This window comes from Microcaecilia unicolor, chromosome 1 (assembly GCF_901765095.1).
Source record: "Microcaecilia unicolor chromosome 1, aMicUni1.1, whole genome shotgun sequence".
Taxonomy (NCBI): domain Eukaryota; kingdom Metazoa; phylum Chordata; class Amphibia; order Gymnophiona; family Siphonopidae; genus Microcaecilia; species Microcaecilia unicolor.
The window spans coordinates 550,347,550-550,362,521 of NC_044031.1; the positions used below are offsets into that span (position 1 = coordinate 550,347,550).

Below are 14,972 nucleotides of genomic sequence, written 5' to 3' on the forward strand. Positions count from 1 at the left end.
TACAGGTATGTATCATTCGCTTTCTCCGAGGACAAGCAGGCTGCTTATTCTCACGACTGGGGTATCCCTAGCTCTCAGGCTCACTCAAAACAAGAAACCAGGTCAATTGAACCTCGCAACGGCGAGGGCATAACAGAAATTGACCTACGAAGAACAACTAACTGAGAGTGCAGCCTGAACAGAATAAAATCGGGTCCTGGAGGGTGGAGTTGAATACACACCCCAAACAGATTCTGCATCACCGACTGCCCGAACCGACTGTCACGTCGGGTATCCTGCTGGAGGCAGTAATGTGATGTGAATGTGTGGACCGATGACCACATCACAGCCTTGCAAATCTCTTCAATAGTGGCTGACTTCAAGTGGGCCACTGACGCTGCCATGGCTCTAACACTATGAGCCGTGACATGGCCCTCAAGAGTCAGCCCAGCCTGGGCATAAGTGAAGGAAATGCAATCTGCTAGCCAATTGGAGATGGTGCGTTTCCCGACAGCGACCCCCTTCCTATTGGGGTCGAAAGAAATAAACAATTGGGCAGACTGTCTGTGGGGCTGTGTCCGCTCCAGATAGAAGGCCAACGCTCGCTTGCAGTCCAATGTGTGCAACTGATGTTCAGCAGGGCGGGTATGCGGTCTGGGAAAGAATGTTGGCAAGACGATTGACTGGTTAAGATGGAACTCCGACACCACCTTCGGCAGGAACTTAGGGTGAGTCCGGAGTACTACTCTGTTATGATGAAACTTAGTATAAGGAGCATGAGCTACCAGGGTTTGAAGCTCACTGACTCTACGAGCTGAAGTAACTGCCACCAAGAAAATGACCAGGTCAAGTACTTCAGATGGCATGAATTCAGTGGCTCAAAAGGAGGTTTCATCAGCTGGGTGAGGACGACGTTGAGATCCCATGACACTGTAGGAGGCTTGACAGGGGGCTTTGACAAAAGCAAGCCTCTCATGAATCGAACGACTAAAGGCTCTCCAGAGATGGCTTTACCCTCTACACGATAATGGTAAGCACTAATTGCACTAAGGTGATTCCTTACTGAGTTGGTCTTGAGACCAGACTCTGATAAATGCAGAAGGTATTCAAGCAGGTTCTGTGCAGGACAAGAACGAGGTTCTAGGGCCTTGCTCTCACACCAAACAACAAACCTCCTCCACTTGAAAAAGTAACTCTTTTTAGTGGAATCCTTTCGAGAAGCAAGCAAGACACGGGAGACTCCCTCAGACAGACCCAACGAAGCAAAATCTACGCCCTCAACATCAAGGCCGTGAGAGCCAGAGACTGAAGGTTGGGGTGCAGAAGCGCTCCGTCGTTCTGTGAAATGAGAGTCGGAAAACACTCCAATCTCCACGGTTCTTCGGAGGACAACTCCAGAAGAAGAGGGAACCAGATCTGACGAGGCCAAAAAGGCGCTATCAGAATCATGGTGCCGTGGTCTTGCTTGAGCTTCAGTAAGGTCTTCCCCACCAAAGGTATGGGAGGATAAGCATACAGGAGGCCGTTCCTCCAATGGAGGAGAAAGGCATCCGACGCCAGTCTGCCGTTTGCCTGTAGTCTGGAACAGAACAGAGGCAGCTTGTGATGGGTCTGAGAGGCGAAAAGATCCACCGAGGGGGTGCCCCACTCTCGGAAGATCTTGCGTACCACTCTGGAATGGAGCGACCACTCGAGCGGTTCCATGACTCTGCTCAGCCTGACGGCCAGACTGTTGTTTACGCCTGCCAGGTATGTGGCTTGGAGAAGCATGCCGAACTGGCAGGCCCAACGCCACATCCTGACGGCTTCCTGACACAGAGGGCGAGATCCGGTGCCCCCCTGCTTGTTGATGTAATACATTGCAACCTGACTGTCCGAATTTGGATGATTTGGTAGGACAGTCGATCCCTGAAGGCCTTCAGTGCGTTCCAGACCGCTCGGAGCTCAAGGAGGTTGATCTGAAGATCTTGTTCCTGAGGGGACCACACCCCTCTGGGTGTGGAGCCCATTGACATGAGCTCCCCACCCCAGGCGAGATGCATCCGTCGTCAGCACTTTCGTGGGCTGCGGAATTTGGAATGGACGTCCCAGGGTCAAATTGGTCCGATTTGTCCACCAGCGCAGCGAAGTGCAGCAACTGATGGACAGCGGATGACATCTTCTAGATTCCCGGTGGCTTGGCACCACTGGGAAGCTAGGGTCCATTGAGCAGATCTCATGTGAAGACGAGCCATGGGAGTCACATGGACCGTAGAGGCCATATGGCCCAGGAGTCTCAACATCTGCCGAGCTGTGATCTGCTGAGACGCTCTGGTCTGGGAAGCGAGGGACAGGAGATTCTGAGCTCTCGCCTCGGGAAGATAGGCCTGAGCCGTCTGTGAATTCAGCAGAGCTCCTATGAATTCCAGAGATTGAACTGGCTGGAGATGGGACTTTGGGTAATTTATCACAAACCCCAGCAGCTCCAGAAGGTGAATAGTGCACTGCATGGACCGAAGAGCTCCTGCCTCTGAGGTGCTCTTCACCAGCCAATCGTCGAGATACGGGAACACGTGCACTCCCAGCTTGCGGAGAAACGCTGCAACCACCACGAGACACTTCGTGAACACCCGTGGTGCAGAGGCGCGCCCAAAGGGTAGCACACAATACTGAAAGTGACGTGTCCCCAGACGGAATCGGAGATACTGTCTGTGGGCTGGCAGTATCGGGATGGGAGTATAAGCATCCTTTAAATACAGGGAACAAAGCCAATCGTCTTTCTGAATCATGGGGAGAAGGGTGCCCAAGAAAAGCATCCTGAACTTTTCTCGCAGCAGATACTTGTTCAGGCCTCTCAGGTCTAGGATGAGGCACATCTCCCCTGTTTTCTTTTCCACAAGGAAGTACCTGGAATAGAATCCCTGCCCTTCCTGCCCGGGTGGCACGGGCTCGACCGCATTGGCGCTGAGAAGGGCGGAGAGTTCCTCTGCAAGTACCTGCTTGTGATGGGAGCTGAAGGATTGGGCTCCCGGTGGACAATTTGGTGGAGTGGAGACCAAATTCAGGGTGTATCCGCACCGCACTATTTGGAGAACCCACTGGTCGGAGGTTATAAGAGGCCACCTTTGCTGAAAAACTTTCAACCTCCCCCCGACCGGCAGGCCGTCAGGCACGGACACTTTGATGGCGGCTATGTTCCCATGGATCGTCAAAAGCTCGTCCCCTGCTTTTGCTGTGGAGGCGCATGGGGCTGCTTGGGCGCACGCTGTTGACGGGAACGAGCGCGCTGGGACTGTCCCTGTGCCTGAGGCCTTCGGGCCGGCTGGATGTACCTACGCTTGCTGTAGGCGTAGGGTGCAGCCTGCCGGGCCCGGGAAAAATGTCCACCTGCTGAGGTGGATGCTGAAGGTGCCCGGTGGGAGAGCTTGTCGAGAGGGGTTTCCCGCTGGTGTAGTTGGTCCACCAACTGCTCGACCTTCTCGCCGAAAATGTTATCCACCCGGCAAGGGACATCCGCCAGCCGCTGCTGGGTACAGTTGTCCAGGTCAGAGGCACGCAGCCAGGAGAGTCTGCGCATCACTATACCTTGGGCCGCAGCTCGAGATGCCACATTGCAGGTGTCATAGATACCGCTGGACAGGAACTTTCTGCATGCCTTCAGCTGCCTGACCACCTCCTGAAAAGGCCTGGACTGCTCCGGAGGGAGCTTGTCGACCAGGTCCGCCAGTTGCCGCACATTGTTCCGCATGTGGATGCTCGTGTAGAGCTGGTATGATTGGATTCGGGTCACGAGCATGGAAGATTGGTAGGCCTTCCTCCCAAACGAGTCCAGAGTGCGAGACTCCTGCCAGGGGGCGCCGAGGCGGTATCCCTCGAACTCCGTGCTCTCTTGAGAGCAGAGTCCACGACCGCCGAGTCATGAGGCAATTGAGGCCGCATCAACTCTGGGTCTGAGTGGATTCTGTATTGGGGCTCCGCTTTCTTGGGGATGGTGGGATTAGATAGTGGCTTCAACCAGTTCCGAAGCAGCGTCTGCTTCAGGACATTGTGCAGTGGTATCGTGGAAGACTCTCTAGGTGGTGATGGATAGTCAAGGACTTTGAGCATCTCCGCCCTCGGCTCATCCACAGTAGCCACTGGGAAGGGAATGCTGATAGACATAACCCTGACAAAGGAGGCAAAGGAGAGGCTCTCAGGAGGCGAGAGCTGCCTCTCCGGTGAAGGAGTGGGGTCGGAGGGAAGGCCCACAGACTCCTCTGAGGAAAAATATCTAGGGTCCTCCTCCTCTCCCCACGAGGCTTCCTCCTCGGTGTCGGACATGAGCTCTCTCAGCTCAGACCGCAACCGGGCCCGTCTCGACTGCGAGGAACCACGTCCTCGATGATGGCGTCAAGCGGTGGACTCCCGCGCCAGCGAGGATGAAGCTCCCTCCATCGACATCGACGGGGACTCCACCTGAGTGGCGGTCGACACCGGTGCCGCAAGCGGCGTCGGTGTCAGAGGCCTCATCATCGGGCCAGAGCTCACCCCCGGTGCCGGTAGAGCCTGGCGCATCAGCCCTTCCAGGATCCCCGGAAGGATGGCTCGGAGGCACTCGTCTAGGCCCGCTGTTGGGAAAGGCAGGGGGGCTGGTGTGGGCGCCGGTGCTGGAAGCTGCTCGGGTCCAGGAGACGGTACCGAGATAACCGAGGACCGGCGCAGCGACACCTCTTCGACCGAGGGGGAACGCTCCTCCCGGCACTGCCGCTTCCTGGGTGTCAAGTCGTCCCTCGATGTCCCGGAGCGGCCAGTCCCGTGCGTTGTGGGCGACCGATGATGGTGCTTTTTGGCTCTCTTTCGATGCCCGTCATCAGCGCTCCGCGGAAGGGACGAGGAGGAGGTGGAGCCCCCCCGGCCTCGAGGTATCGGATCCGACAGGGTTCAGTCCTGATGGCCCTGAGCCGTGGAAATGGCTGGGGCAGACTGCCCGCGCGGCCGCTCACCACCGCCGTCGCAGGCGGGCCAAAGGTACCTGTGCTCCTGGGGTCAATGCAATAGTCAGCGCCAACGCTGTCGACATCGGTACCAGCACCGATGCCGTCGAGGTTAACGTCGAAGGGCCGGCACAAGTTCCAAAAAGACGGTCCCATAGAACTTGCCTCGCCACCTGCGTCCGCTTCCGTAAGCCGAGACACAAGGTGCAAGTCTTGGAATTATGCTCCGGGCCGAGGCACTGGAGACACCAAGCGTGAGTATCGGTCTGCAAGATCTGCCGGCCGCACTGACCACACTTCTTCAATCCGCTCGGGACCTTCGAGGACACCGACGGAAAAATTGCGTTGGCGAAGTCAAAATCGTCGATGGTGGCGGTGAAAAGCACACCCGAAAAAGAAACGACCGCGCGGCCACAAGGGAACGGTCGTGCACGGGTGGGAAAACGGCCGCGCATGCGCGGTGGGCGTGCCCTGCGTGCGGGACCTCCCGCAAAGTTTTTTTCCGGTCGGAGGGGGCTGCCGTGGACGTCAACCCAGTCGTGAGAACAAGCAGCCTGCTTGTCCTCGGCGAACATAAGGTATTGTGGGTATTCTGAACACAACAACAAGCAAGTCTGAAAGGTAGTCTAGTGGTCAGTGCAGTGGACTGTAAACCAGAGAACACAGTCAGATCCCACTTCGACTCTTCTTTTTTATTTTTAAATTGTGAGCCCTCCAGAAAGAGAGATATACACACTATACCTACATATTAAAGACACTTGCACGCCTATGGGCTATTGAGGCACATCAGGTACAGTAGGTATTTCCCTGTCTCTGGAGGGCTCACCATTTAAATAACAGAGTTGAAGTGGAATATGAACCTGGGTGCCCTGGATTAAAGTCCACTGCACTGACTACTAGGCTGTGCCTCTGCTCTGCAGGCATGTTTGTGTGGCCATTTTTGTACAAATGCTGCAAGACATCCTTGTCCTTGGTTTTTTGGCATTCATAATTTGGACATTTTATTTTGGAAAATGGCTTTTAATTTTGGACATTCTCACGTATTTTCAAACAGGAAACCCCAATGTTTCTCCTGTTCAAAAATGAGTGTGAGATGGATGTTTTTTATGGGCACTATGAGCAGGATGTCCCAATTCTAACTTGGTCATCTTTTCGAAAATGCCCCTCCATATAGCTAGAAAAATTCCAATTTGAACCTTTTAAAATGGAAAATTGTAGAAACTTCCTCAGCATCACACATTTTTCAAGCTGAAACCATGACAAACACTGATATACATAGCCAGGTCACAGAAAGTAATTTTTTATGCGGTCACTGGACTGTCTAAAGGGACCAAACAAACATACTTAACTATTTAAAACCTGTAATAACATACCTGTATTCAAAGTAACAGTCGCTTGCTAGGAATATTGGAAGTCTTTCTTTTTTGATCCATTGAAGTCCTTGATTTCGGTTCAAACACTGTGAAAATGCCAAAATAAAAATGGATGTAATATATGTGCATTGCTATCATTCAAGTGGCAAAATAATTTGGGTCAAGATATCTCCTCAGAAGTGCCAAATAATGATGTATTCAGATTAAAAATCCTGAGAGAACAGCAATTTAGCATATTACATGGAAAGGATGCGGCAAACTGCATGCGGGAATTGCATAATCAAACCTCTGATAATACTTTACAGTGCATAATTTGCACTTGCACCTGCTCCAAAGAGCTGTGTGCTTCAGTAGGATTTTTAAAATGGAATTCCACAGGAATTTTCCATTAAAAATGAGCTTGCAATCCTGCAGGAAAACATTTCAGAATTTTCTCCTGCTCCTTTGATGGTACAGCAAAACTGGAACCTTTTTCTATAGGATTACAGCACCTTAAGTCTTTATTCTTGAGAACTTCTTTCTCCTGGGGTCAGTATTCAACTGATCTTATTCAAGTAGGACAGGCTCTATCCAGTTAGTACCAGGGCGGTCCAGAGGCAGAATAAGTATGTAAGTGTTGCCATACTGGGACAGACTGAAGGTTCATCAAGCCCAGCATCCTGTTTCCAGCAGTGGCCAATCCAGGTTACAAGGGCCTGACAAAATCCTAAAACAGTACAATACATTTTACTGCTGCTTATCCTAGAAATAAGTAGTGGATTTTCCCCAAGTCCATCTTAATAACAGCTTATGGACTTTTCTTTTAGGAAACTATCCAAACCTTTTTTTAAACCCTGGTAAGCTAACTCCTTTTACCACATTCTCTGGCAACAAATTCCAGAGTTTAATTACACATTGAGTGAAGAAATATTTTCTCCAATTCATTTTAAATTTACTACTTTGTAGTTTATTGTGTGCCCCCTAGTCCTAGTATTTTTAGAAAAACTAAACAAGCGATTCATGTCTACCCATTCCACTCCACTCATTATTTTATAGACCTCTATCATATCTCCCCTCAGCCATCTATTCTCCAAGCTAAAGAGTCCTAGCCATTTTAGCCTCTCCACATAGGGAAGTTGTCCCATCCTAATGTGGAGCCTTGCATCACGTCACTATAGTGCGGGTCCCTCTTTCCCAGATGCATCACTTTGCACTTGCTCACATTAAATGTCATCTGCCGTTTGGATGCTCAGTCTCAAAGTCTTGTAAGGTCCTCTTGTAATTTCTCACAATCCTCTTGCGATTTAACAACTTTGAATAACTTTGTGCCATCAGCAAATTTAATTACCTCACTAGTTACTCCCATCTCAGATCGTTTGCCCATCTTTGTGCCCTGGTAGAAAAGTCTATGTCCTCTGTCAAGTCTTCTAAGAATCTGTGATGGTATTTTAAAGGCACTGGGTTCTGCGCCCCCAGCGTCAACGCTGTATTCAGGGTGTCTTGAATGTCCTCGCTCAGATTGATCCAGCCCAATGCTGTGGTATAGTGTTGTACTCCAGATCATTTATAAATACCGTATTTTTCGGACTATAAGACGCACTTTTTCCCCCCAAAATTTGGGAGGAAAATGGGGGGTGCGTCTTATAGTCCGAAGGTAGAGATTTGGCTGGCTGGCTTGCTGGCAGGCCGCCCACTCGCCCGCCCTCCGAGTTCGGGATCACCATCAGGGTTACCTCCTCCTCCCCCCCCCCGGCCCTGTCACCACTTCTCCCCTTACTCACGCGATGTTCCCTGGTGGTCTAGTGACGTTGGGGCAGGAAAGAGCCCCCTCTTTCCTGCCCAGCGCGCTGCTCTCCATCCTCCTGTATGCATTGCTGCCTGACGGTCTCGGCGAGATTCAAAATGGCCGCCGAGACTTCAATTCTCGGCGGCCATTTTGAATCTCGCCGAGACCGTCAGGCAGCAATGCATACAGGAGGATGGAGAGCAGCGCGCTGGGCAGGAAAGAGGGGGCTCTTTCCTGCCCCGACGTCACTAGACCACCAGGGAAGATCGCGTAAGGGGAGAGGTGGTGACAGGGCCGGGGGGGTGGGGGGAGGAGATAACCCTGACGGCGATCCCAAACTTGGAGGGAGGGATTCGGACAAGAAGCACCGGAGCACCTAGGTTTTACAGGAGGAAAAAAGGAAATTTTTTTTTCCTATTTCCCTCCTCTAAAACCTAGGTGCGGCTTATGGTCCGGTGCGTCTTATAGTCCGAAAAATACGGTATGTTAAAAAGCAGCAGTCCTAGCACAGACTCCTGGGGAACCCCACTATCTACCCTTCTCCATTGAGAACACTGACCATTTAACCCTACTCTCTGTTTTCTTTTAATCCAAAGTTGAACACTACCTTCTATCCATGACACTCCAGTTTCAACCGGCTCACGTTTATTCACGTTTGTTCACCCCGTCAATGAAATGTAGTAGATTGGTGAGGCAAGATTTCCCTTCACTAAATCTATGTTGGCTTTGTCTAATTAATCCATGCTTTTGAATATGCGCTGTAATTTTGTTCTTTAATAGTCTCTACTATTTTGCCCGGCACTGACGTCAGGCTCACCGGCCTATAATTTCCTGGATCACCTCTGGAACCTTTTAAAAAAATCAGTGTTACATTGGCCACCCTCTAATCTTCTGGTACCATGCTTGATTTTAAAGATAAATTACACATTACTAACAATAGTTCTGCAAGTAAATGTTTCAATTCTATTAGTACTCTAGGATAAATTCTATCAGATCCAGAAGTTATCGAGGCATCGCAGATATTGAATTTCCCGGATCACCTCTGGAACCTTTTTTAAAAAATTGGCTTTACATTGGCCACCCTCTAATCTTCTGGTACCATGCTTGATTTTAAAGATAAATTACATATTACTAACAATAGATCTGCAAGTTAATTTTTCAATTCTATTAGTACTCTAGGATAAATTCTATCAGATCCAGAAGTTATCGTGGCATCGCAGATATTGAATGGCGGTATTTGGATAACTAACTAGGCTAGTTGGGCTGCATATGGTTTCTGCTAGGTACTTGTGACCTGGATTGACCACTGTTGGAAGCAGGATACTGAGTTATATGGACCACTGGTCTGACTCAGTGTGGCAACTCTTATGTCCTTAATTTCCAGGTGCTGCCAAACACCCAGATATTCAGTGACTCTATCCGGTTAGGAGCCGGAGCTGAATAACCAGGATTAAATCAGCCAGTGGCTGCCTGCGTTTGAAGAAAACACTGACCACTGCTGACTGAATATTGAGTGGCTTATTTTTGCATCCTTTCCCAGCTCAGTCTAATTACTGCAGCAACAGTCCTCAGCTGGGAGCCACAAACTGCAGCTCCATTTGGAACAAAGGTAGTGTGGGTTTTAAGTCTGTCATCTAGGTGTCACTGCTAATTGATGGAAGAAACTCTCTGCACCTAATGTCTTTGAATATTGCCTCTTCAGTATCCCTAATCCATCTAGGCCCAGGGACTAGAAGCCTGGCCTAGATGTCAAAACTGTTAAAGCAGTAGTGTAAAGTGGTTGCTTTCCTAGAGATCAGTGTTGCCAGGTGGGCGGTTTTACCGCCCAATTGGGCGGTTTTCTGCGACCCGCGGCGGGTTGCGGTTTTTTGGGCTTTTTTTTTTTATTTTGGGCGGTTTTCCGGCGGGTTTTTCGGCCGCGGGGGGCGGGGTTAGTGACATTTTGGGCGGGGTTACTGGCGTTCTGGGCGGGGCCGATGACGGGGGAGGCGGGGCTGATGACGAGAGAGGCGGGGCCGATGATGGGGGAGGCGGGGGCGATGATGGCGGGGGCGGGGTTGATGACGACGGGGGCGGGGTGATGACGCGGGGGTGGGGGTGTCAGGGGCGGGGTTTGAGTTTGGGCGAGTTTTGGGCTGTTTTTAGGCTGGATTGGGTGGGAAAAAATTTTCCACCTGGCAACCCTGCTAGAGATTACCTTGTAGAGACTGAGATGTTAGAGTATATTAATTGAATTAAAATGTAATTGGGAGCAAAAGTTTAAAATCATAGCCACTGTTCCCTCTAAGCTGAGATGGAGTCCTGCAGCTGCATTGCTGCCAGTGGGGGATGATGCTTCAATATTATGTTTTCAGTCAATAGACAGGCAGGTTCACTGGAGTCCTGCAGAACTTGCCCATCCCTCACTATTGAAAATATAATAGTGAAACAGCTCCCCCCCCTACCCACCTCCCCACTGGCAGGGTTGTAGGTGGAGGTCTCCTGCTCAGCTTAGAGGGACCAGTGATCATAGCTATATTTTATCTGGATATCTTCTTTATTCCTCCATGAATGTTATACTAAAAGAAATGTAATAGTACATGTCAGTTGCACATATATAATAAAAGCACTTAATGTTTAAAAGTATGTCAAAAGACTAGCTATTGCCTCTACCGAACTAAAATTACTATACAGGAATGTGGTTTTCCAAAATATAAAGTATATATTAATATGGAATTACTAGCAAATCTCAACATGCGAGATCTTCAGTGAGCACGAAAAATTTGGTTCCATCACACTATGGAAGGTTTGCTTCTACCATTTATATTTCTGAAGAATTTGAATGTCACTGCAATTCATGTTGTAAATTTTAGATAGTAATGAGCTGCTTTACATGCAAGTGCATGTTTTGCATCCCATTACAATGTAGCCTGCAGTGCCTTAGTAATCGCTAGATTACAGTAAATTAAGTCACGTTAATACCCTTTAACTAGGGTTACCATATGGCTCCAGAAAAAGGAAGACAGATTGAGACAGTCTAGGTTTTACTTCCATTGCTTTCAATGGAAGCAAAACCTGGACTGCATCAATGTGTCCTCCCTTTTCTGGAGCCATATGGTAACCCTACCTTTAACACGTTAAGGAGCAAATAACACAACTTAGAACCCTAATGCAGCTTGATAACTTCCCTCCTTAGTCTCAATCCATAGATCTTCTGGTGTAGATCCTGCACCATTTTAGTAGCCTCTCTCTGGACTGCCTTCAATCTGTTTATGTTCTTCCAAAGCATAGTTTCAACAATTTGGATTACTGCAATGCACTATACAATGGTCTGACTACAAAGGGCCTGCACCAGCTCCAGTTGATTCAGAATGCAGCAGCAAGACTCATAGAAGGTTGCAAGCGACGTGACCATATCACACCATTTTTGCAAACACTTCATTGGCTACCAGTACAATACAGGGCTAAATTTAAAACTCTATGTCTGATCTTCAAGGCCCTGAAAGGAAATGGCCCTGAGTACCTGAAAAATAGGATGATCCTCCACACACCGCCAAGGACACTAAGGTCTTTCCAAGGACTTTCACTAACCACACCCTGTCCAAAAAACATTACACGATGTGATACCCGCAAGCGAACCTTCTACGGAGTAGCCCCCATACTCTGGAATGCACTGCCTGAAAGGCTGCGCTTAACACAAGACTATGTCTACATCAGGAAGCAGGTGAAAGCTTGGCTCTTCAGCCAGGCCTTTACTGGAAGAAGTAACTAACTCGTTAGTCTCACTCACACACACAAGGAGTACTCAGGCTGCATATACTGCAGCAGGACATGTTTATCCACTCCTACTCTAGCTGAGATAACATTTAACCATTTCTCTGACCTCATCTGCAACTTTCTTTAAATCAATTACCTTACTTTCTAACTCTTCCTACCAGTGGCATAGCCAGACCTGACATTTTGGGTGGGCCTGGAGCTAATATGGGTGGGCACTATGTATATAGGTATGATGGATTTCTAAGTAGTCTGCCCAACAGCTGCCCTGCATCAATATAAACCACATATATACTTAATAGAAAAACAGATATTTGTAATATAGTTACATTATCCCATATCTTAAACTTGACCAGACATAAGTCTGCAATAATGGCAAACATCTCAATACACATGACAGGATCCTGCAATATAATTACAGCAATAGCATATATCCTTCAAGCTTTGCTTTATAACAAATGCCTGATTAAGTAAACGTTGAAGTCTTTTTCACTTCCTCTAGCTCTACTCTATCTCCCTTCTGATGCTGACAAAATAAAATGACCACGGTTTGGTACAGATCCTTCAACTTTACATTATAATATATATGCCTTATTAAGCTGTATTAATCAAACATTTAAAATTTGGTAAATATACCTTTGAAGACTTCTTCCTTTTCCACCTACTATGGAATTTGTCGCATATAGAGAACATAGCTAGAATGTTTCCTCTTATAGCTTTCCATAGGAAAAATGTATTTAAATTCGGGTAGCACCTCAATAATAGCAACACAAAATCCCTTCACCTCCAGGTACTTTGTGAAGTAACAGAAAATCCTGCAAAGAAACTTCTTAGAGTCTATGTTGCAAACCTTAACCAATTCTGAATACAAATGCCAATAACAGTACCTTTAAAAAGGCAGCAGTGAATACACACAACAGCAATACGCATCTCATTGGAAAGGCCAGACAAGTCAGACTCCTAGATCCCCCACACAAACTACATGCCAGCAAAATCTCTCACCTGCTGGATCAAATGCAGAACACAGATCAACCCTCATCAATTATAGAATTAAGGAACAAAAATCAGAAATAGTCTTGTAGCCTGGCATCAGTCCTTCCCTTCCTTACCCCCCTATCAATCCTTGTAGCCTGGCATTGGCCTTTCCCTTCCCTATCCCACCATCCAGCCCTTCTACTCTACCCCCACTATCCATTCCCATAGCCCAGCATCAGTCCTTCCCTTCCCCACCATCCATCTGATAACTAGGCATCTGCCCCACCCTCCCTGTACGCAGCCTAGCATGTGTCCTGTCCTACCCCCTTACCAATAACTCCCTAGTACGGCATCCCCTCACCCCCACCCAGAAACCTGCCCACATTAAATATAAAGCTTTTAAATAATAATAATATTATTATTTTAACCTGGGCACTGCAGAGACTTCCCCACCCAAAAACCCACCAACATAAAAAATACAACTTTTTTTTAAAACTTGGGCATTGAGCCCACCCCCACCCAAAAACACATTTAAATTTCTTGGTTGGTTTCTGGGTGGGCTTGTCACTGTCTAGGGGAGAAAACTCCTCACTCTCCCCTCCACTCCCCATGCGAGCATGCAATGCATACCTTTGCTGGCAAGGATGCCGACTATCGTTCTCTTTTGATCTAGGCACAGGAAAAAAAAGATTTTAAATGCTCCCAGGTTTCAATCTAATTCATGTTTAATGTGGGAATATAAATGTTATAAATAACTTAAAACAAGTAAACAAATAGATAGAAACTCTGGATGTTGAGCACCTGATTCTCATAATATGATACCTGTTTTAGTGGCTCTTTCCGGGAGAAAAAAAAATCTCTGCATGAATACAATATGTGCTAGAGTGTCTCTATAACTAGCCCCTCCTCCAAATGACACACTAATTACGATTTATAACAATTTACTACTCTACCTATGAAAAGCTGGCATGTTTGAACATATAAGTGAGATTAAATAAATATGCTACCAACATTAAAGAATGACAACATGGATGCAGCAGCTCAAACGACTGTTTGCTTTGTTTGGGATGATGGCTGTGCGGGGTAGGGGAAAGAGACAAACCTCTGAGGAATCTTGACTTAATATCTAACCTCTTTGAGCTGCAGCCCTGCATTCACTGTTGCCGGCTTCCGAGTCCCGGGCTGGTACTTCGGTGGCCTGAAGGCTGAAGCAAGAACCTTGAGCTGCAATCCTCATGCTTGTGGCAGGCAAAACAAAAAACAGTATGAAACCGTGTGCAGGGCCTTAGCCTTGCACGCGTTGCTGCCGGCTTCCTTCCTCCTCCCTCCCCTCAGGATTTAACTTCCCGTTTTGGAGAGGGAGGAGGAAGGGAGCCAGCAGCGGCACACGCAGGCCACGACCCCGCGCACGGTTTCATGCTATTTTTTGTTTTGCTGCGAGGGTCGGATTCAGAGTGAGACGTCCCCGCCACAGGGCAGCTGGAGTTGACGCTGCCAGGAAGGGCCAACCCCAGCCCAAATTTTGGGAGCCAGTTGTTAAAGTTTAACAACCGGCTCCCAAAATTCTTTAAAAAATAACAAACAGCTCTGGTGAGCTGGTGCGAGCTGGCTCCAGCACACCACTGTACCTCCTCCAACCGAGCTGCAACACTAGCGGCAGAAATTTCCTTGTAACACCGGTCTGCATGCCGCTGGGAATGGGGGTAAGGCAAGGCGGGCGGAGAGCTCCTGGTTTTTTTTGCTGCGTGCCGACTGCATGTGTGGCTGTGAGCAGAGCCAATGAGGCTGGAGCCCTGGCAATTTCCTTAAGCCTAAGACAGAATTGATTGGAGGATCAGGCGAAACTGGGTGGGCCTGAGCCATGATTGGGTGGGCCTGGCCCCACCCAGGCCCACCTGTAGCTACGCCCCTGCTTCCTACTTTCTTACCCTTCTATATGTTACATCTTTGCTTTACCCTTAGCTATCACCTATAACGTTCTATTACGTATTGTGTTGACATTGTAAATAGTATACCATGCCTTACTTTGTATTGTTTTTGAATATTTTTACTGCTGTAATTGTCTATTGCTCATGTTTGATCTATTCTTACTGTACACCGCCTTGAGTGAATTCCTTAAAAAAGGCGGTAAATAAATCCTAATAAATAAATAATAAATAAAATAAACAATTGGAA

At 48.3% G+C, this 14,972-nt stretch overlaps 1 protein-coding gene across 1 annotated transcript in view; it reads right to left on the reverse strand.

The window, feature by feature from the left end:
* The window catches only part of RGS22 (regulator of G protein signaling 22), a 399,161-nt gene that overhangs the window by 307,603 nt on the left and 76,586 nt on the right, over nt 1–14,972 (reverse strand). Inside the window, exon 5 of the mRNA XM_030217260.1 lies at nt 6,305–6,390. Coding sequence (XP_030073120.1) covers nt 6,305–6,390 — 86 coding nt within the window. The remainder of the gene's footprint in view (nt 1–6,304; nt 6,391–14,972) is intronic.